At 40.5% G+C, this 20840-nt stretch overlaps 1 protein-coding gene across 1 annotated transcript; it reads left to right on the top strand.

Annotated features, from left to right (window-relative positions):
* Positions 1-3544: 3544 nt before the first annotated feature.
* Akr1c14 (aldo-keto reductase family 1, member C14) lies at positions 3545-20532 on the top strand. The gene is made up of 9 exons (NM_138547.3): positions 3545-3685; positions 8563-8730; positions 10743-10859; positions 12912-12989; positions 13512-13634; positions 15532-15641; positions 15908-16073; positions 17669-17751; positions 19204-20532. Exons 1-9 carry the CDS (start codon positions 3602-3604, stop codon positions 19241-19243), a joined length of 969 nt encoding a protein of 322 aa, NP_612556.1. The 5' UTR covers positions 3545-3601; the 3' UTR covers positions 19244-20532.
* Positions 20533-20840: the final 308 nt, after the last annotated feature.

Genomic DNA, 20840 nt, shown 5'->3' with positions numbered 1-20840 from the left:
TAGATTTCTATTCAGGACACTGTCATCTCTTTTCATTGTTACTATAGATAGTCCTTGTATCCACCTGTCTTTTTCTCTTTGGAATTCCTCTCTTATTCAGGCGCATCTTTATTATTTATTTATTTTTCCTGAGCCAACAGCTCAGTGGCATGTCTTAGTGCTCAGAGCAAGAGCTAATGTCTGTCACAGCTTGCTTGCAATCTCATGCTGTGTGCATTGCTTTCAGAGGTTGTAGTTTATTATCTAGCTCCTCAGTTGCTTTGGGGAACCTCCATAGTCATGAAGCATAGCCCATTCCTTAAGGAAGTATGGCTGTCTATGCTACATAGTGAAAGATGGCCACGCTGGAATTTTCCCTCATTGTAGAGGAATTTTGTCCCCGCCAGTGGGGACCCAGTTATTCAGGCCCGAAGGGGCGCTACCCTTGGGCCTAATGGGGGGCGAGAGAAGAAGGAGACCAAGCAAGATTCTCTTGTCAAGGTCTCGTTTATTGGGATGAACATTACAGCTTTTAAGGCTTTCAGGTAGGGGGAGTGACCTTTGTGAAACATGAAGGAGGGGGAGATGAGGGTATAGGCAGTGATAGCTGGAGGCAAAGAGGTCAGGCGATGAGGTCAGGTGGTGGAGACACCAGGTGTTGACTGAGGAGATAACTGATTTTTGCTTAGGCTGAAGCATCACGTGAATGTTATCTTCCTGTGCCGTAATTCATGGGAGAGGCTCTTAGAGGAGTATGTGTGGCCAAGAGTCACGTAGCCACTTTGAGCTAAACAGTCACAAAACGGCCAGGCCCAAATCCGATACGGCTCACTACAGAATTTTAATCCAGCAACATGGTTGCTCTGGCAAGGGATCCCATCCAAAGATATGGTCTGGCTTGGAAGGCAGGCACATCCTGGATTACAGTAGGATGTGGCTGGAATACAGATGTGCCTTTGTACACATCTAACAATGAACGTAAGGTTAGCTTATAAAAAAAATAGCCATGTTTACAAGTGACGTCTAATTGAGGGGCAGACAAAGTGACAGAACAGAGAAAGCTTTGACAAAATGAGTCAGAGATAGGATATGCTCAACTCTCAAAATGAGTCAGATAAGTCAGAGATAGGATATACCCAACTGCCCAACTCTCACAAAAACAGACAGGAAAGAGAGAGAGAGAGAGAGAGAGAGAGAGAGAGAGAGAGAGAGAGAGAGAGAGAAGGAAGAAGAGGAGGAGGAGGAGGAGGAGGAGGAAGAGGAGGAGGAGGAAGGGAGGGAGGGAGGGAGCATAGTATTACTGGAACAGGTAAAACCAGCACAAGCCAGAGAAGGAAGTTTGAATCAGTCAGCTTGGAGAGGAGTTTGGACCAGAACGGCTGAATTGAACCAGTCAGCCAGAGGGCCCAGGTTTTATTCCAAGCATCCACATGGCAACTCACAGCTATCTATAATTCCACTTCCAAGTGATCTGACATCCTCACTCAGACATACATGTAGGCAAAGCACCAATGCACAAGAAATGAGAATAAAAATGCAAATAAAAATGCTGGATTGTTATTTTAGATTGTTTTCTCTTCTCTGAATGGAATAGAGAAAGAAGTCTTTTTTTTTTTTTTTTAAAGATTTATCCATTTATAAGTACACTGTAGCTGTCTTCAGATACACCAGAAGAGGGCATCAGATCTCTTTGCAGATGGTTGTGAGCCACCATGTGGTTGCTGGGAATTGAACTCAGGACCTCTGGAAGAGCAGTCAGTGCTCTTAACCACTGAGCCATCTCTCCAGCCCTGAGAAAGAAGTCTTGAAGAGAATGCTGGCTACTAATACAATCCTTACATAAAAGTAGAAGAGATATTTTTCCTAACTTCTATGCAAATCTCAGTTTCAAATACAGGGGAAATGGAAAAATATAACATAAGAAAAAGGAAAGTATCAATAAGGTAAAGGAAAAGCCTATGGAATATATGGGAATCATTACCAGTTACTCCCTCCCAAAGCATAAATATCTAGAAAATTTAAAGATCTGAAAAATCTATAATTGAAGTAATAATTCAGCCAACCATGAATGGAAAAGTAAACAGCTCTAGAATGTCCAAAAGAAATATAAAGTTATTCACTGTTTAAAGCAATCAAGAAAATGCTAATCAAAGCTGTCCTATACCAATCAGATGTCTGACATTAAGAAAAATATGAACCAATAAATGCTGATGAGGAAGGGAGATGGTGGGGGCCTTCTACATGGCTGGTAAAAAGGTAAATTATTTTAGCCATTATGGACATCAGCATAAATTTAGCTTCAGAAAGCTAAAAACAGAATTTCCTTTTGGTGCAGATATTCTGCTCCTTCATATAAATGTGAAATAATCAAAGTCAGTATAATAAAAGTATCCATGTGTCTTAGGGTTTCATGGCTATGTATAGACACCATGACCAAGGCAAGCTTTATAAAAACAACATTTAATTGGGGCTGGCTTACAGGTTCAGAGGTTCAGTCTAGTATCAACAAGGCAGGAACATGGTAGCATCCAGGCAGGCATGGTTCAGGAGGAGCTGAGAATTCTACATCTTCATCTGAAGGCTGCTAGCAGAATACTGACTTCCAGGCAGCTAGGTTGAGGGTCTTTTTTTTTTTTTTTTTTTGGTTCTTTTTTTCGGAGCTGGGGACCGAACCCAGGGCCTTGCGCTTCCTAGGTAAGCGCTCTACCACTGAGCTAAATCCTCAGCCCCGGTTGAGGGTCTTAAAGCCACAGTGACACACTTACTCAAACAGGACCACACCTTCTAATAGTGCCATTCCTTGGAGCAAGCATATGCAAATCATCACAGTATACATCCACTCTCTTTAAAGTGCTTTTTTATTTTTTATTTTTACAATGTCCAGGATGTGGAATCAGCCCAGGTGCCAATTGATGGATACATGGATAAAGCCAAGTGTGGTACCTATTTAAGATAGAGTTTTATTTGGGAGAGACAAATAATATCATTTGCACCAAAATGGATGGAGCTTTGTGAAAATCATCTTGTTAAACATAAAACCTCCAACTCAGAAAGGCAAATAGTTCAAGCATCCCTACAGATGGTGTCTAGTCTTTGAAAAAGACATGAAAGGAGAAGGTAGACAATTTAGGGGGGCAGAGAGGGAACAGAAGGAGCAGTGGGAGAGGTAAGGGTGATCAAGAAACATTGTGTCTGTATGGAAATGTTACAATGAGACTCTTACTGTTTAGAAAGTAAAGAAGAGATATCCTTTTCAAATGAGAAACCAGAGTCCAGTAGCTGAAGTTACGTTTTAGGTAACGTATAATTGATTACCATCGGTCAGTCTCCCCTTAACAATTTACAGAAGTAAATCTGGATTGTGAACAGAACCTTTCCTTCTACAAGAAATTCCTGGTTTCATTTTCATGTTTCATTAATTTATTGGACACTCGTGTGCACACACACATGCAAGCAAGCCTCTAGTTTTCAGTCTCTGTGGACTATTGCTTTAAGCTGACTCCTCCCACATGCCATTGTTTAACTTTCCAGGAGATATTTAAGGAGCTGTAACAATTTCGCTGGCTTTTATCCTGTGCAAAAAGAAGACCCAAGACCTGCTTGGTTGCATGAGTAACAAGCGATGGATTCCATATCTCTGCGTGTAGCACTAAATGATGGTAACTTCATTCCTGTACTGGGGTTTGGAACCACTGTGCCTGAGAAGGTAACAATTGGGTCTTGGGCTTAAGGGTTTATAGGAGATCAAGGATGTGCTTTCAGATCTGCTCCTGTTTGCCTCAGGGTCTGCAGATTAGAGTTCTTCATGTGTAATAGAGAAGTCAGACTTGTTATTGTCCCTTGGAGATTTATCATGTGGACAATGTTGTTTATTCTGGGCTCTGCTTCTCTTTTAGTTTCAGTCTGTTTGGGAGAAAATGAAAAATAATCAGTGCTACTGCTCTGCTTTGAGTTTTGTTACAAAATGATTAGCCACATGGATTATTTCTACAATTCAGATAACTACTCCTCTCAGGTAGACGTGAGCCGGAGAGAAATATTTGTGGTAGAATTTACTGAGTTGTGGTCTATGTCAAATGAGCAGTTGGGGAGCAGGGGTTAAATCCACAGCACAAATTCCAGACCTATATTGAAATAGGATTTCTTTCCTACTTTCGCTTCACAAACATTTACCTAAAAAGAAAATAGAACACTATTTTTGAGGTGAACTCTACTTTAACAAGGCGACTCTAAACCCTTGCTGCATGTTCCTATTCATGACATTTGAATCAAAACACAACAGGAGGTTCTGGGAAACATTTTCCATTCTGATCTAGTCCTCAGTGAGTGGCAACGACTAGCACTTTAAGCTTGAGTCACAATTTTCTCTTGCAGAAGACAGGATCATAGAGACACTTTGACCTCTTTTGATAGGAATTTTTACTTCATAGCATACATACTTGAAAGAGAGGTAAGGAGGAAAGATATCACAGCAGCTGAGGTCTCAATACATCTGTAGGGCTCAGAACAATTTAGAGAAGGGCAGGGCTGGGCTCAAGAGAGGCCACAGGGAAAACTGTTTAAATTGGAACTCAGTCTTTGAGCTCAGTGGTTAAGAGGAGTGCCCCCTCTTGCAGAGGAACTGGGTTCAAGCTCCGGCACCCTCATGGTGGCTCACAACTGTCTATAACTCGGGGCCCAGGAGATTGAACATTCTCTTCCTGTCTCTGCTGGCAGCAGACAACGAGGGATACACAGATAGACATGCATACAGGCAAAACACGTGAGAGAAAATAATTTAAAAAAAAAAGAATGGAAAACTGTGAATTATACTGTTTTAGGTAGATTGAATACACCAGAGAAAACAATTCCTGAAAAATTTTGTAGGGTTTTTGATGAACTGAGTTTGGTTGGTTCCCGGGATCACATGGCAGAAAGAGAGAACTGCCACTCAAAGGTCTCCCTCAGACCTCCAGATGTACCACACACACACACACACACACACACACACACACACACACACACAAGAACATATGCATGAACGCACACTCATATGCATGCGTGCAAATAATAAAAATATTAGAAAAATTCTATAATTCATTTTATTCGTTTTTTATTTTTTTCATCTTTATTAACTTGGGTATTTCTTATTTACATTTCGATAGTTATTCCCTTTCCCAGTTTCCGGGTCAACATCCCCCTAACCCCTCCCCGTCCCCTTCTTTATGGGTGTTCCCTTCCCCATCCTCCATTTTATTCCTATTATCTTCTTTGCTGTTAAGATGAATCAGATCCATGCTGTATTGAAAACAGACTCATTTTGGTTATATTTTTCACAAGTGGAACTTCTTAACATTATGGAATGTAAATTATGTATAGAGAATAATAGCTGAAGTACTGATTTTTTACTTTGAGCTGAAAACAACAATTAACAACAACAAAGAGTGATGGTGATGGTAAAGCTGCCACATAAAACACAAGGGTATTAGAGGCAATTTTATCCAGGAGAGGTAATGTGAGCTTTATCCCTAAGACTGATTTCTCTCACAACAGAGCCAGAACAAATATTTATGGGAATAGATATTTCCATGTGACATTTGCTAGCTTATGTAAGCCTTCTTAGTAATTTACAGCATTATCATTTCATTTTATTTGCATTAAATGCAACATTTCGAGTTCCATAGAGTTTTGAAGTAGCATCATACTTGCTCATATTTTCAAAGATTTAATTTCAGTGTGTGAATGTATGTGTGTCTCTGTGTGAGTATGGACATATGGCCCTGAGGCCAGAAGAAGGTGTGTAGGGAAGCCAGGCTCTGGGGTTAATGAGATGCAGCTTCACTTTTTGTGAATTGTACAAATGCAGGTCAAATTAACACATGACATAGCATCCATCTGTATCCAGCTATTCCTGTATTGCTAAGCTGCTCAGTCAATAAATAAAGCCAGAGCAGTCAAGTTTACACATAACTCAGTTTTTAGGCTCCCTAACAGTGATCTAATGCAAAAGATTCAGTGGAAATGACTTCTAACCACACTTCCTCTTGCAACCAATGATCAAAACGCACCTTGGTGCATCACTCAGCAAAACAAGATTTTTTTTTAAGTTAGTTCCTGTTTATGCCAGTCATTCATGAGATATGTTTTCAACAGAATGTGAACTCAAAACATTGAAGAATGTTGTTAGCTCCCCGCCCCCCCCTTTCTGATCCTGAATCAATAGATAGAGGACTCTGACCATGACTCAAAGGTTTGTGCTTTCTAAGCAAAGGAACATTTTGTTAAGCATTGATATAGTGTTGACTTCAGTGCAGGGTCATTTTATGAGCAGCCATGGCTATTTTATTGTCCTCTTACAACTTCTACATGAGAGAGTCTTGGGCTAGAATGCAACGCATTGACATGCATTGCCATTGGCCACTTGTTCTTATCAATGTAGATGTAATTAGAGAATGATCTTTATGTCTTGTAGAATTGAAAATAATTACTCCTGGGAACACACACACACACACACACACACACACACACACACACATACACACACACACACACGCACACAGAGAGAGAGAGAGAGAGAGAGAGAGAGAACTATAAGATGCTATATAACCTTTGTAATTTCATTGAAAATCATCTAAAATTTCTTACAGATATAAAATAGTTTCTTATTTTTCTTTACAATAGCTCTGTGTGTATATGTGTGTATGTATGTGTGTGTATATATGTGTATGTGTATATAATTATGTGTGTGTATATATATGTATGTATATATAAGTGTGTGTATGTGTGAATGTATATGTGTGTATGTATGTGTGTGTATGTGTGTGCACACATGCACATGCATGTGGGTGTATGCATGAGGAGGCCAGAGATCGACCTTAAGTGCTGTTCTCCTGATGTTATTCACCTTGCTGTTTATTTGGGGCAGAATCCTTCACATGCCCGGAACTCACCAGGCAGGGTAAATTGGCCTGATAGATCTGCCTGCCTCTGCTTCTTCAATGCCTGGATCAAAAGCATGCACAGCTACACCCATTGTTTTTACATGAATTCCGGGGGTCCACCTCAGGGTCTCATCTTGTGCAGCAAGCATTTTACTGGCTGAACCATTTGCCTAGTCCTAAAACACATTTTAAAGCATATATTTAAACATGGGCTATTAAAAGCAAGAAGAAGACACACCCAAATATAGGTATGGGCTTTTCATGGAAAAAATCACCCATTATCATTTTTTTCCTTTTATTGGATATTTTCTTTATTTACATTTCAAATGGTATCCCTTTTCCTGATTTCCCCCCCTGCAACCCTAGCCCATTCCTCCTCCCCCTGCTTCTATGAGGGTGCTTTCCCATGCACCCACCTACTCCCTCCTTCCTCTCTGCCCTGGCATTCCCCTACACTGGGGCATCAAGCCTTCACAGGAGCAAGGGCATCTCCTCTCATGATGCTTGACAATGCTATATATGTGGCTGGAGCTATGGGTCCATCCCTATGTACACTTTTATTGGTGGTTTAGTCCCTGAGAGCTCTGGGGTGTCTGGTTGGTTGATATTATTGTTCTTTCTATGGGGTTGCAAACCCCTTTGGCTCCTTCAGTCATTTCTCTACTGGGGACCATGTTCTCAGTCCAATTGTTGACTGCAAGCATTGCCTCTGCCAAATCCTCTCAGGTGACAGCTATATCAAGCTCCTGTCAACAAGCACATCTTGGCATCAGTAATAGTGACAGGGTTTGGTGTCTGTATATGAGATGGATCTCCAGGTGTGGCAGTCTCTAGATAGCCTTTCCTTCAGTCTCTGCTCCACATTTTGTCCCTGTATTTCCTCCTATATTTTGTTTTCCCTTCTAAGAAGGACTAAAGCATGCACACTTTGGTCTTCCTTCTTTTTGAGCTTCATGTGGTCTGTGGATTGTGTAATAGCTGCATATACTATTTAACTGAAGTTATTATCTTCAGAGAGTTAATACAAAATGAGTTCACAGAGTGGTACATGAATATGGCAGGGTCACAGTTGGTAAGGTGAATCTAGTTCACAGGAATCCATCAAGCAGGACATCTTTACTGTATACAAAGGTAACAGTCTTATTAGAGATACCTAGAAAATACATGGGAAAGGAAACAGTGTCTTCTTCAAGGTCATATACATGTCTGGACTTAATCCAATTTTATTGTTATTTTAACATAATATAGCTGAATATGCCACCATAGCATATGTTGCTAACTGATATGGTATTCTTGGTTTTCAGCTGGTAAGAGGCTGATTTCTGGGTGAGAGGCTCCTTTCTCTTCCTGTATTCCATTCCCATAAGTTGTCCTATATTTCTATACTGCCTCAATTGAGTCTGTGATTCCTTTGATCAAAGGACTGCATCAGGAGATACTACTCAGGACTGACAATGTCAGTAATGCAGTGATTGACTGAGCATGTTTGTGGGGAATGCTTACCTCTAGGACTGATTGGAAGAGACCCAGGGAAGTTGTACTGAGCTTGTCTCTACACATACATAACAACCCCAAGACAGAAGAAGTTGATTCACTGGAGAAACATTGATTGTATTTGAAATATCTTTCATTACATAGATACTATTTTTGGTTGCTCCTTTAGGTTGCTAAGGATGAAGTTATCAAGGCTACTAAAATAGCTATAGATAATGGATTCCGCCATTTTGACTCTGCTTATTTGTACGAAGTAGAAGAGGAAGTGGGCCAAGCCATTAGAAGCAAGATTGAAGACGGCACTGTGAAGAGAGAAGATATATTCTATACTTCAAAGGTATTTTGTATATGGGATGCTTGTGGACTATTTAATGTGATAGAACTATAGGGATAATATGTGTTTGGATCAATACCTGTTTCTTACATCATTTTTAAATACTACAAGGTTTAGTCATGCACTGTCTTAGTTAGGGTTTTACTGCTGTGAACAGATACCATGACCAAGGCAACTCTTATAAGGACAACATTTAATTGGGGCTGGCTTATAGGGTCAGGATTTCAGTCCTTTATCATCAAGGTAGGAACATGGCAGCATCCAGGCAGGCGTGGAGCTGAGAGTTCTACATCTTCATCTGAAGGCTGCTAGCAGAATACTGGCTTCCAGGCAGCTAGGATGAGGGTCTTAAGCCCACTCCCACAGTGACAACCCTACTTCAAGAGGACCACACCTTCTAATAGTGCCACTTCCTGGTTTGAGCATATATAAACCATCCCACACACACATTCATGCATTCAAGCTAGGATCAAAAATAGATAAATACTTCTTTGTTACCTCTGTGGAGTCAGAATGTGTGACTTTCATGTAAATATACTGTTCTGAGTCTCAGGTCAAAGCAGAGTGGCACATCATGAAATGTACAGTCAGACCGAACTCAACCATGACCCAATGGTGACCACTACTGAGGAACTGAAGGAGAATTTGAGAAGCAACAGTAGCAGGGGACTGTAGGTTATACTGTTCCTGGGTGACTTTACATGGCATTCTGGGGAACTTCTTTCAAGTTAATTCAGGGAGAGAAACAACAGCAGAATCTTTCTCATCACTATCACCAGACTTGCTCAGAAGACAAGGTCCAGTGGATAAATGTGGGTATTTGCACCATGCCCTTGAGCACACTGAGTTTCATCACTGAGGAGGGGAAAAGGAGGGAATGTCTTGCCTGAGGCATTTCTTAGGCAGGCAGAGGCACTCCCCCCAGGAAAATAAAAAAAAAAGTTCTGTGGGGATAGAGTTCACACAGCAGGCTAGTACATAAAAATCTATTGTGTGCAGGCTACAGGAGCCATACTTCGAATCTTAAAGGGAATAAGAGACAGATTATTCTGGAGCTATTTGGAGTAACCCTGGCTTAGGAACTTAGATGTAGGTTACCCGAAGTTCTATGTTCCAACATAGAGGTAGTTTCGTGAAAGTTTTATATTTTCACAGAACAAAGAAACTCATAATGCACATTTAAAACACATTGATGGGTACGTCAGAGAGACAGGTACAGTGAGATGGGCGTGTTGTCTGTGGGCCCAAGATGCAGTTGATGACTTCTTAAATTTCGGATCGCTGGAAGCTAGTAGTTCCCTTAAGTTAATATATTCTCAAAGGATTTTTTTTAATCTCTTAGTCACAAGATCTAGTTCACACAGAGATGATAAGGAATGGCTGTTTCAGAGGGCTCGACTAGATAAGATAATTAACCTTTGGACATTTGACATTCCAACCTGTCCACAATGCTGAAGTTCTTTTTTTCGGAGCTGGGGACTGAACCCAGGGCCTTGCGCTTGCCAGGCAAGCGCTCTACCACTGAGCTAAATCCCCAACCCCAATGCTGAAGTTCTAAACAGTTAAGCACTCTGCAGGAGTTTCTGTTCACTCATAGCTGAAGTATACACAGTTAAGTCCAGCACACACTCACACGGCCCCAAGATGGTTCTCTATAACCTTCAGTTATGTACTGTGAGTGAATAATTCCTCTTCCCTGTGTATTCAAATGTTTGAGTGACTTAGACCAAGCTGTCCCTTACTTTGAAAACTGAGCCTTATTATTAGAGAAAACAACTCTCTCTTAAACGTTCCATTCCATGTTCAATAGATACGTGACAGTATCCTAACATGTCATAGTGACATAGCATTGGACTATACACTCAGGGAAGTTGACATGTGAAAAACCTAAGGAAAAGGAAGGAAAGCAGGGAGGCTGTTTTTAGGTGTGGATAAAAGTGTCTCCACATTCGATAAAGTAACCCAACCAAAGAAGATGCGTTCTGAGGTTAAAGCATCATTCTTTAACTTTGCAGCTTTGGAGCACTTTCCATAGACCAGAGCTGGTCCGAACTTGCTTGGAAAAGACACTGAAAAGCACTCAACTGGACTATGTGGATCTTTATATTATTCATTTCCCAATGGCTTTGCAGGTGAGCAATTGCTATGCTTAAAATTTTCTCAGTAGTGATGCTGCTACAACCAACAGTTATCGGACAATTCGAGATTCATCTTCTTGAGTAAATATATGGATAATCATTGTTCTAGTGAAAATTAGACACAGTAATCCCTAAGTCCCATTTCCTAATGTTATTTTTGAAGCCTCAAAACCATGCTTTCTGCTTGTGAAAGAAAATAATTTAGCTGGCGTCTGCATTAGAAACCTGGAAAAAACCCAATAGCTACATTCAAGGCATACTTCTGGTCTTGGTCCCTATTTTGTCTCTCTCTCTCTTTGTGTGTGTGTGTGTGTGTGTGTGTGTGTGTGTGTGTGTGTGTGTGTGTGTGTGTGTATTTTTCTGTGGGTGTTCATGTATATGAAGGTGCACATGTGTGTGTGTGTGTGTGTGTGTGTGTGTGTGTGTGACTGCACATTGCTTGTGTGTGCTAATGGATATAAAAGACAGAACACAGCCACTAATGTTCTTTAGATGCTGTCCAAAGATTATTTGAGACAAGGTCTTTTACTGGTCTAGAATTCTGAGTAGGGTAGACTGCCCAGTAATCCACCTGTCTCCACCTTTTTACCTTTTTGAGTTTAAACTCAGGTCATTAGGCTTTCAAGTCAAATGCTTTACCCTCTGGGCCATCTCCTCAGTCCGCCTTAGTCTTTGGAAGGTGTGTACATGCAGTTGTGGAGATTAATCAAACTGCCATACATAGGCTTCATACTGAGATGACATCATCTCTCATAACTGTGCTCTAAGAGCAGATCTGGTGTTACACACCCTGGGTGTCCTCATTAGTTTTAGCTGTCATTTTTGACAGTGCCCAAAGTCATCTGAGGGAGTCTCAGTTGGGAAATTGCTCAGTTCATATTTGCCAAAGGCCATGTCTTTGAGAAATGATCTTGATTATGGGTTGATGGGAGAGGGCCCACCCCACTGTGGGAAGTGCCATCTCTCTGCAGGCAGTCCTGGCCTGTATAAGGAAGTTAGCTTAAGACTGAGGAAGGGAGCAAACCTGTAGGCAGTGTACCACCATTTTTAATGCTTCAGTGTTTTTGTTTTTGTTGTTTTTGAATCCTGGTCCTGCCTTCCTTCAATGATGGGTCGTGATCTAGAAGTGTAAGACGTTAAGTAAACCCTTTCCTCTCCAGTTGTTTTCAGTCATGGTGTTTTTCTCAGAAACAGAAAGAAAACTAGAACATCTGGTTCTCATATTACCAGCCCTTGGAGATTTGGCGAATAGTATTCCTTTGGATAGCTTCGTGGTAGGGCTTTGTAGATGGCACTTAGCCCAAAATAACTGTGTCATGCAGAATTCTTGCTATAAAATTACCAAAACTTTAAGCTAGTTTGTACAGTGGAAGTGATTATGTTATATAACCAGGAAGTCCAAGCCATGGCGACTACGTTTAAAGGCATGAAGTAGCCTATCTTCAGAAATATTTCTCCATCTTGTAGCTCTACATCATGTTTATTTAATATGGGGCTATCATTTGCTATTGGTAGAAAATATGGGCTTGTGGCAATTCAAGAGTCATGGTTAGTAGAACTTGAGAGCTATTCTGGTTTTCTTAATAGCCACATTAATCCGGATATAATCTCTCTCTCTCTCTCTCTCTCTCTCTCTCTCTCTCTCTCTCTCACACACACACACACACACACATATGATAAGGAACTGTCATGAACATAGTACATTATCACATGATATATGGTCTATGTAATTATCTGATTTATCAAAAATATAGAGACATTTTTTATAGGAAAATATAATATAGGGGCTGAAATAATGACAAAAATCACACAAGACTCCATCAGACAGGGGAAAAAAGCATTTCTAATTATATGGAAAATATAAAAGATTAGAGGAGGCCAATCTTTAAAGAGTGGCCTCTTGTCACTCCAAATGTAAAGTAGCTAAAATAATGTCCTACTCACTCAAGAAGGCTTTATTGTCCAGACTTTGAAGGACTTGGCAGTGTGGCTAAGTATAGTAACCTGACTTCAGAGAGGTCTCTAAAATGAATGATTCTATTCCAGCCTGGAGATATATTTTTCCCACGAGATGAGCATGGAAAACTATTGTTTGAAACAGTGGATATCTGTGACACATGGGAGGTGAGTCCTTGGAAGAAAGAGCACAGAAGGGGACACTGGGAGAGAGGATCAGGTATGATGTCCGCCTGTAAGAACATAATGTACCGGGGCTGGGGATTTAGCTCAGTGGTAGAGCGCTTACCTAGGAAGCGCAAGGCCCTGGGTTCGGTCCCCAGCTCCGAAAAAAAAAAAAGAACATAATGTACCTTTCTTGATCTAGAACTGTATAATTTTCACAAGTGGTGCTATGGGGATGCTAGAGGAATTTGTTGTTGGAAAGTACTAGGGGAGGAGAACTGAGGTTAGGAGTCTCTTTCCAAGCACATGTTGTAATGTCAGCTATTTCTTAAGGACTCAGGACTTCTTTTTTTGTTTGTTCATTTGTTTGTTTTCTATTCCTCTGCCCTTTCTTTTCTCCACCAATTCTTTTCCTCTAGACAGTCAGAGCCAGCGGCTCCCTCAGCATTGCTCGAAAACTTCTCTCTTAACACTACTTCTTGGAACAACTGCACAACTTATCCTCCACCCTCTCTTTCTCTACAGGCCATGGAGAAGTGTAAGGATGCAGGATTGGCCAAGTCTATTGGGGTGTCCAACTTTAACTGCAGGCAGCTGGAGAGGATTCTGAATAAGCCAGGGCTCAAATACAAGCCTGTGTGCAACCAGGTGAGCTATTTCCACCTCTTGGCCTTTCATTCCTAATTTTTTTCTTCCTGTACCACTGACTTGTTGTCTAGTCCTGTTCATTTCGCTTTCCTAGGATGGAAATTCTCAGAGTGGAGTCTCTTAGAGGACATAAAAATCTCTTCATTACAACTCTGTGAGAAAGCCAGTGGGCTTAGGGATACCACCTGGCCAACTGGTTATAAGAAGGAGAAGAGGGAAATGCTGTCAAGGGCAGGAGGCAGCAGTTATAGTGTGACTTCTGAGAGCACGTTGCTTTTCTTCTCCGTCTATGAGATTAGATTGGAGGAAGAAAGGTGCTGTGGAGGGAACTGTGTTCAGGGGGAGTGGCCCTGGAAACACAGTGTGGGCAGTAAATAGTGATAAAGTCCAAGGAAAGATCAAAGGTACAGCCATGCGTGTTTGATGGCTGCACTCTTGGTCCTGACACATTCAACTTCAGTTTGATTAACCAAAGTCATAGTTACAGGGAAATTAACTGGTAGCTATCAGACTCATCTGAATTTGTGAGATATCTTATCTGGGTATGATGAAACCGTATCGGGGGATTTTGGGCAGAACACTTTGAGTTGATTCCTTTCTGCTTTCTAACAGCAAATCAACTGTTTAAACACACACATACACACACACAGACACACACACACACAGACACACAGACACAGACACACACAGAGACACACACAGACACAGACACAAAGACACACACACACAACCCCCCTAGACACACAGACACAGACACAAAGACACACACACACACAGACACATACAGACACAGACACAAAGACACACACACACAGACACACACACACACAGACACATAGACACAGACACACACACAGACACACAGACACAGACACACACACAGACACATAGACACAGACACACACACAGACACAGACACAAAGACACACACACACCACCCCCTAGACACACAAACACAGACACACACAGACACAGACACAAAGACACACACACACACAGACACACACACACAGACACACACACAGACACACACACACAGACACACACAGACACAAAGACACACACAGAGACACACACACACAGACCAGCACATATCTGGAGGTTTGTAAGAATTGGTTGGTTCTCTCTTTCCACCACGTGGGTCACAGGAGTTGAAATCAGCACTTGATGGCGAGTGCTTTAATCTGCTAAGCCATTGCACCCGCTCCTTTTAGTTTTCTTACATGATATTTTGCTATATATGATTTTTTTTTACATGTAAGACCCAACTCACTTCTATATAAGCTAATGTAAACATTAGTAGTTTGCCTTTGAATACTGGTGTTCTGACTAAAGCACCAAACTGAAGGTGAGCAAAGGGATTTGTGTACTCTCTTTTCTCCTCTTTGTGGCTGACTTATGGACTTCTTATATTGATGTGGGTGCTATCACTTTGGTCTTCACACGTGCTATTATGGGCCTTTGGCCGAAGTGTTGCCTCTACTGTGGTATACTGTACAAGTTTGCAAGAATATTTTCCTTGTTCCCACCCTGGAATATGTCAATCCTAAACAAATTAAGTTTAGTTCAGTAATTTTCTAGATTTAACTCTCAACAGGCTTAGAGGCGTTGGTATTTAAATTTCTGAAGATCTGTGATGATATTGACTAGTAAATGATTACTTAGAATCTAAGTAATGGTCTATAGAATTGTTTCTTCTCAGGTAAATATTTAAAAACAAAACTTTTTACAAGAAAGACACATTAAATTCATTTTGTTAAAGTGATTGCTACTTAATGTTTTTTTTTTTTTACTTCAAATTTCATATTTTGCTTTTCAAGAATTCGAGTTCTTTCATTTTGGTGTTTCCATTTCGTATTAATACAAAGCTTCGTGTAATCTGACTGTCTTTTGTCAGGTGGAATGTCACCTTTATCTCAACCAGAGCAAAATGCTGGACTATTGTAAGTCAAAAGACATCATTCTGGTTTCCTACTGCACGCTGGGAAGTTCACGAGACAAAACATGGTCAGTACCAAAGGTGACAGAGCATCTCAAACATCATGGCTGAAACTATGTTTAGTTCCATAGCACTGTCTAGATTGAATTCCCAATGGACTCAGGGGGATTGGTATTTCTGAGAAGATCTGAGATGATATTAACTCTCCCTGCAAAGGGGAGGGCAAAGAACAGTTGTCTATCTATGGTCTGGTTTCCTGTTTTTGTAAGTCTCCTGACATAAAGGTAATTTGCATTTCAGGGGTTCAGCATTTTCTTTTAACCTTCCCTTCCAGGGTGGATCAGAAAAGTCCAGTTCTCCTAGATGATCCAGTTCTTTGTGCCATAGCAAAGAAGTACAAGCAAACCCCAGCCCTAGTTGCCCTTCGCTACCAGCTGCAGCGTGGGGTTGTGCCCCTGATCAGGAGTTTCAACGCGAAGCGGATCAAAGAGCTAACACAGGTGACGACTGGGCTGTCGGCCTTGAAGTGCTTGTGAAATATCTCGTCTTAGGGTTACTATTGCTGACATGAAACATTACGACTAAACACAATGTATGGAGGAGAGGGCTTGTCTTACACGTTCACAACACAGGGCACCATCAAAGGAAGTCAGGATAGGAACTCACTCAGGGCAACATTTGAGGCAGGGGCCATGGCAGGGACACTGTTTACTGGATTGTTCCTAATGACTTCCTCAGCCTGCTTTCTTATAGAACCCAGGACTACCAGCCCAGAGATGGCAATACCCACAATGGGCTAGGCTCAATCACTAATTAAGAAGCTATATCTGGATCTTATGGTGGTATTTTTCCTCAAGTGAAGTTCCCACTTTTCTAGCTTGTGTCAAGTTTGACATTAAGACAAGCTAACACATGTCCTTAACATGGGTCCTCCATGATCTCTCAGACTATTTCTGTGCTTTTTCAGGAGTCAGTTTCTCTTCCCACCATAGATTCCAGGATTGCATTTGGGTCTTGCTAAACCATTTTGCTGGCCTGGGCTGACCTTTGGCATGTCTTTTCTGTCCACTCTTACATTTGGAAGAGAGTGAGGCTTCTTTATTGACTGGTCTGTTGTCAGTGCTGCCTAAGTTTTCTTTCATATAGTTTTTTCTTTACTCTTTAGCTAACTAGCTTAGGCTGCATCTTGTTACTTGTTGTGGAGTGGGCTATTCTAAAGATGGCTGCTATTTCCTCTCTCTCTCTCTCTCTCTCTCTCTCTCTCTCTCTCTCTCTCTCTCTCTCTCTCTGTTGTGTATGGACATGGTATGGTATATATCATAGATGTTGGACAACCTTGGGTGTTAGTTTTCACTTTTCACCTTGTTTGATACAGAGTCCCTCTTGCGCATGGCTGACATTGGGTTAATTTAATGTCATAATTTGGTTTCTGTTGCTGGCATAATACCATGACCAAAAGCAACTTGGGAGCAGAAAGGGTTTATTTGGCTTACACATTAAAAGCACAGCGCGTCTTATCCTTAATAGTTTTCTCAGCTGCTCAGATACTGAATTCCAACATACTTTATAGGAATACTGTAGATCCATAAGATCATTAGTCTGAATATGTTGGGTGCTAGTGATGATAATATTCATGTTTAATCTCCCTAATTTAGATAAGATATTTTGAGGCCAATTCCTATGCTCTTTGCTGATGACTTCATTAGTATTTGACAATTTATAAATTAAACTACATAAACCTAATTTTCTCATTGTATTACTAATGGGATATAGGAGTCTCTGCCCATACATTGTACTAAAATTCAGTTTTAAATTTTTTTTCTGGTATTCTAAGTTCATTATCTCTCTTTCTTCTCTAGGTTTCCTTTGGCTTGTAGTCGTGTGGTTTCAATCTCTTACATAAGAACCTGAGTTTCTGTCTTTTCCACCTGTTATCCTTTAATAATTTGGATGCTTGTTTGGTATCTTCAAGATATTTGGAATGTGCCTCCTATGTTTTCAATATCGCCACTGCAACACTCTGTTGAATTCACTTGGATTTTCCAGACTAGCAATATGTAATATAAAAATAATAAAATTTCTACTTTTGTGATAGGTTTTTGAATTCCAGTTGGCTTCAGAGGACATGAAAGCCCTGGATGGCTTGAACAGAAATTTCAGATACAACAATGCAAAATAGTGAGTAACTTTGATCATTGCACTACTTCAATTTGCTTTTTGAGTAGGATTGTCACGTGTTAAAATAGTCAATATTTGTAAGACAGAGACTAGTATGAGTTGGGAAGGAGCTGCTCTGGGTGTTCTTACCAATTATCTCCAGAGCTCTATCCAATGGTGGAACTAGGGTTAGCTTTTCCGCAGTCTCGTGTCACTGAACTTCTGCATGATACAATGCCCTCATAGAAATCAGCCCCTGTATAGGTTTCTGCCTTTTACAACGATGTCACAAGACATGTACATTATCATACGGAGAAATGAAATGTTTCTAAAGGTCAGCTAATGACAGTTGCTTCTGAATATCTCCTGAGTCTTCCTGTTAACTGGATTGAAGGGTTGCTTTCAATGCTATTGTCCTGGTTAGACTCTCTTATCTATTTCATATGGGATTGGTAATTACACCTTGAAAATTGATGTTTTTAATAGATTTTGGGCCTCTCAATTCCTTTGGCTTCACATTTGTTTGGTTCTCAAAGCTACATTTGTATGAAAACCAGCCAATCTTTGTGAGTCGAATAGAAACCATTGTTTTACATTTCAGACAGACAGAGAGCTCAGTGCGGAGAACAGAGGAATCTTAGATTAGTGAGATAAGAAATCAAAGGGAGATCTTGAAGAGATTGTCACTGTTGGAAAAATCTGAAGCCGACAGATGGTTTCTAGTCTCCTTCCTGTCGTAAGGTTGTAGGAACTGAGCAAACACATACCCTATCAAAGAGAGTAGGCAGGGATAATTCTTCTGCTCATGGGAATTTAAATTCACAATTGAAATGATAGAATGTACATGAAGTGAGAATAGCCTGATGGAAAATTATATGTGCTTAAAAATACTGCTATTTTTAATTTATATTAATACAGCATTAATAATCTTTTGATTTGTACAGAGGGCAGATAAGAGATAAGTAGAGACAATAACACAAAAATAGAATGACAAGCAGAGAGGAATTGTTCCAATCTTTTAAGTGTTAAACTATAAAGAATGATCGTTGTCAGCTGTGCTTTGTGTCACTAGTAAAGGTTCAGTATCAAATTCCAAAGTATGCTTCTGAAGTAAGGAACTCAACATTCTTAAACTGGGCATGGTGGTACACAGCTGTAACACTAACCCTGGGTGGTGGAGGCGAGATGGTCATAAGCTTAACATTATTGTTAGCTGTAGATGGGTTTGAGGCCAGCCTGGGTTATATGAGACCCTGTGTATAAAACTGAAAAAATATTCCATTTATAAACTTAACATATTAAGTCCTTATGTTAGTTAGCATTGCTATTGCTGTGAAGATATAGCATGACCTAAGAAACCTGGGGAGGAAAAGGTTTATTGATCTAGCCTTTAGTACTGACCAACATTTGGACTTACCTTCTTTAAAACAAGGAATTAATTTCTTACACTATACATTTTTTTTCTAATTTTAGTTTTGATGACCATCCCAATCATCCATTTACTGATGAATAGTAACATGGTGGACTTTGTCAGCATTTCTATCGGAAGATCTGTTTATGCATTGTGATTTGAAAGATATCTTGGATACTGGTGACTGAACGCATCAGACCACTGTTTCTGTTAATTCACAGTCAGCTGGAGCAATGTCCACAGTGCTATGAGGGAAGCCATGTTTTTGTCACACTCTGAAATGGAACATCACGTTGCTTTTCCTTGTGTTTTTAAATATTCATTTATTTTGCTTTCCATATATGAATATTTTCCCTACATGTATGTGTATCTCATGAATGTCTATGTCCATGCAGGGTTGAAGAGTGTTGCAGGTCACTTGGAACCGGAGTTACATTGATTATGGAGTTACCATGTGGGTGCTGGGAGCCAAACCTAGGTCTTCTGTGAGACTAGCAAGTGCCTTTGAATGCTGAGCCATCTCATTAGGTCCAACCCTAAAGATCCTTGCCTGCCACTATTTCTGTGATCTCAATGTTTTGTTTTCTCCTGACTTCTGACACCAAGCTGATTTGCTAGAAGTCTTGGGCATGAAGTGGGTGTTGAGGACAGTTATTGCAAAGGGATTTCTGGGTGGGAGTTGAAAGAACGTTCAACATTCAGGGAATTAATTGTTCGAGGTTATTGATTAGTCAATATTCCCCATATTCTTTGAGGAAGAAGAAAGTACTCCATAGATTTTCCCTTTTTCTTAGTTTTGAGGTAGGGCACCTGTGGCAGGAGTGACCAAGAGACCCAGGGTTCTCTCCAACAGCCCAAGAACCAGAGCTCCAAGAACCTGGAGAGCAAGTTCTTGTGGGAAGGTTGGAATGTTGGTAAGAAGAGAACCAATCTAAAAGCATCATCATGATTCAGATGTGGGGAGTTTGAGAGGAAATTTGAATGTGTCTCTCTTTTTGGGAAATATATCATCTTTTTTCTTTTTGTAATTACATGTTGGGAGCAATGCCCTTGAAACCCTCCATTATTGATGTTATGGTTAGAATTAAGTATGACTGGGTTCATGGAAAATCCCCAGCCAGCTGCAGAAGACTAATACAAATCTGGTGGTCAGGATGAATAATGATATGATAAAGTTCTGACCTTGCTGAGAAATACATCTGACATCAAGATACCCAATGTGATGACCTGTAAGCTTTCTGAAAAACCAACATCCTGTTGACATCAGCTGACTACATGTATACTGTGCCCTTGGCCTGTGTAAATGTTTCACACTTCCCCCCTCCCTCTGTTACCCATGTTATGGTATAAATTCAGCCTTGGTAAAAAATAAAATTGTCGCCTTGATCAGACTTTTGTCTTGGCGTCCTTCTTTGCGTCTCTTGTCCCCCATTCTCTTCCAGGTACCCTCAGCACCCTCATTGACAATTGCATGTGACAAGTAAAAGGGAAATCTACATATTTCATCCAAGACAGACAGCTATACTTGATCTTTATATTTTCAAGGGTTTCAGTAGTTGCATTATTGAGCTATGGAAAGAAAAACTAATTCACAGGAGTATAAACTTCATATTCATCAAGTTTTCGCAGACTTAAAACTTGGTTTTGTGAAACTTGATCTTATATGTTTATAAAAAATTATAAAAAAATTATCAAAAAG

Source organism: Rattus norvegicus, chromosome 17 (genome assembly GCF_036323735.1).
Source record: "Rattus norvegicus strain BN/NHsdMcwi chromosome 17, GRCr8, whole genome shotgun sequence".
NCBI lineage: Eukaryota > Metazoa > Chordata > Mammalia > Rodentia > Muridae > Rattus > Rattus norvegicus.
The sequence above is the reverse complement of the archived record's forward strand: the minus strand, read 5'-3'. Positions and strand labels throughout refer to the sequence as shown.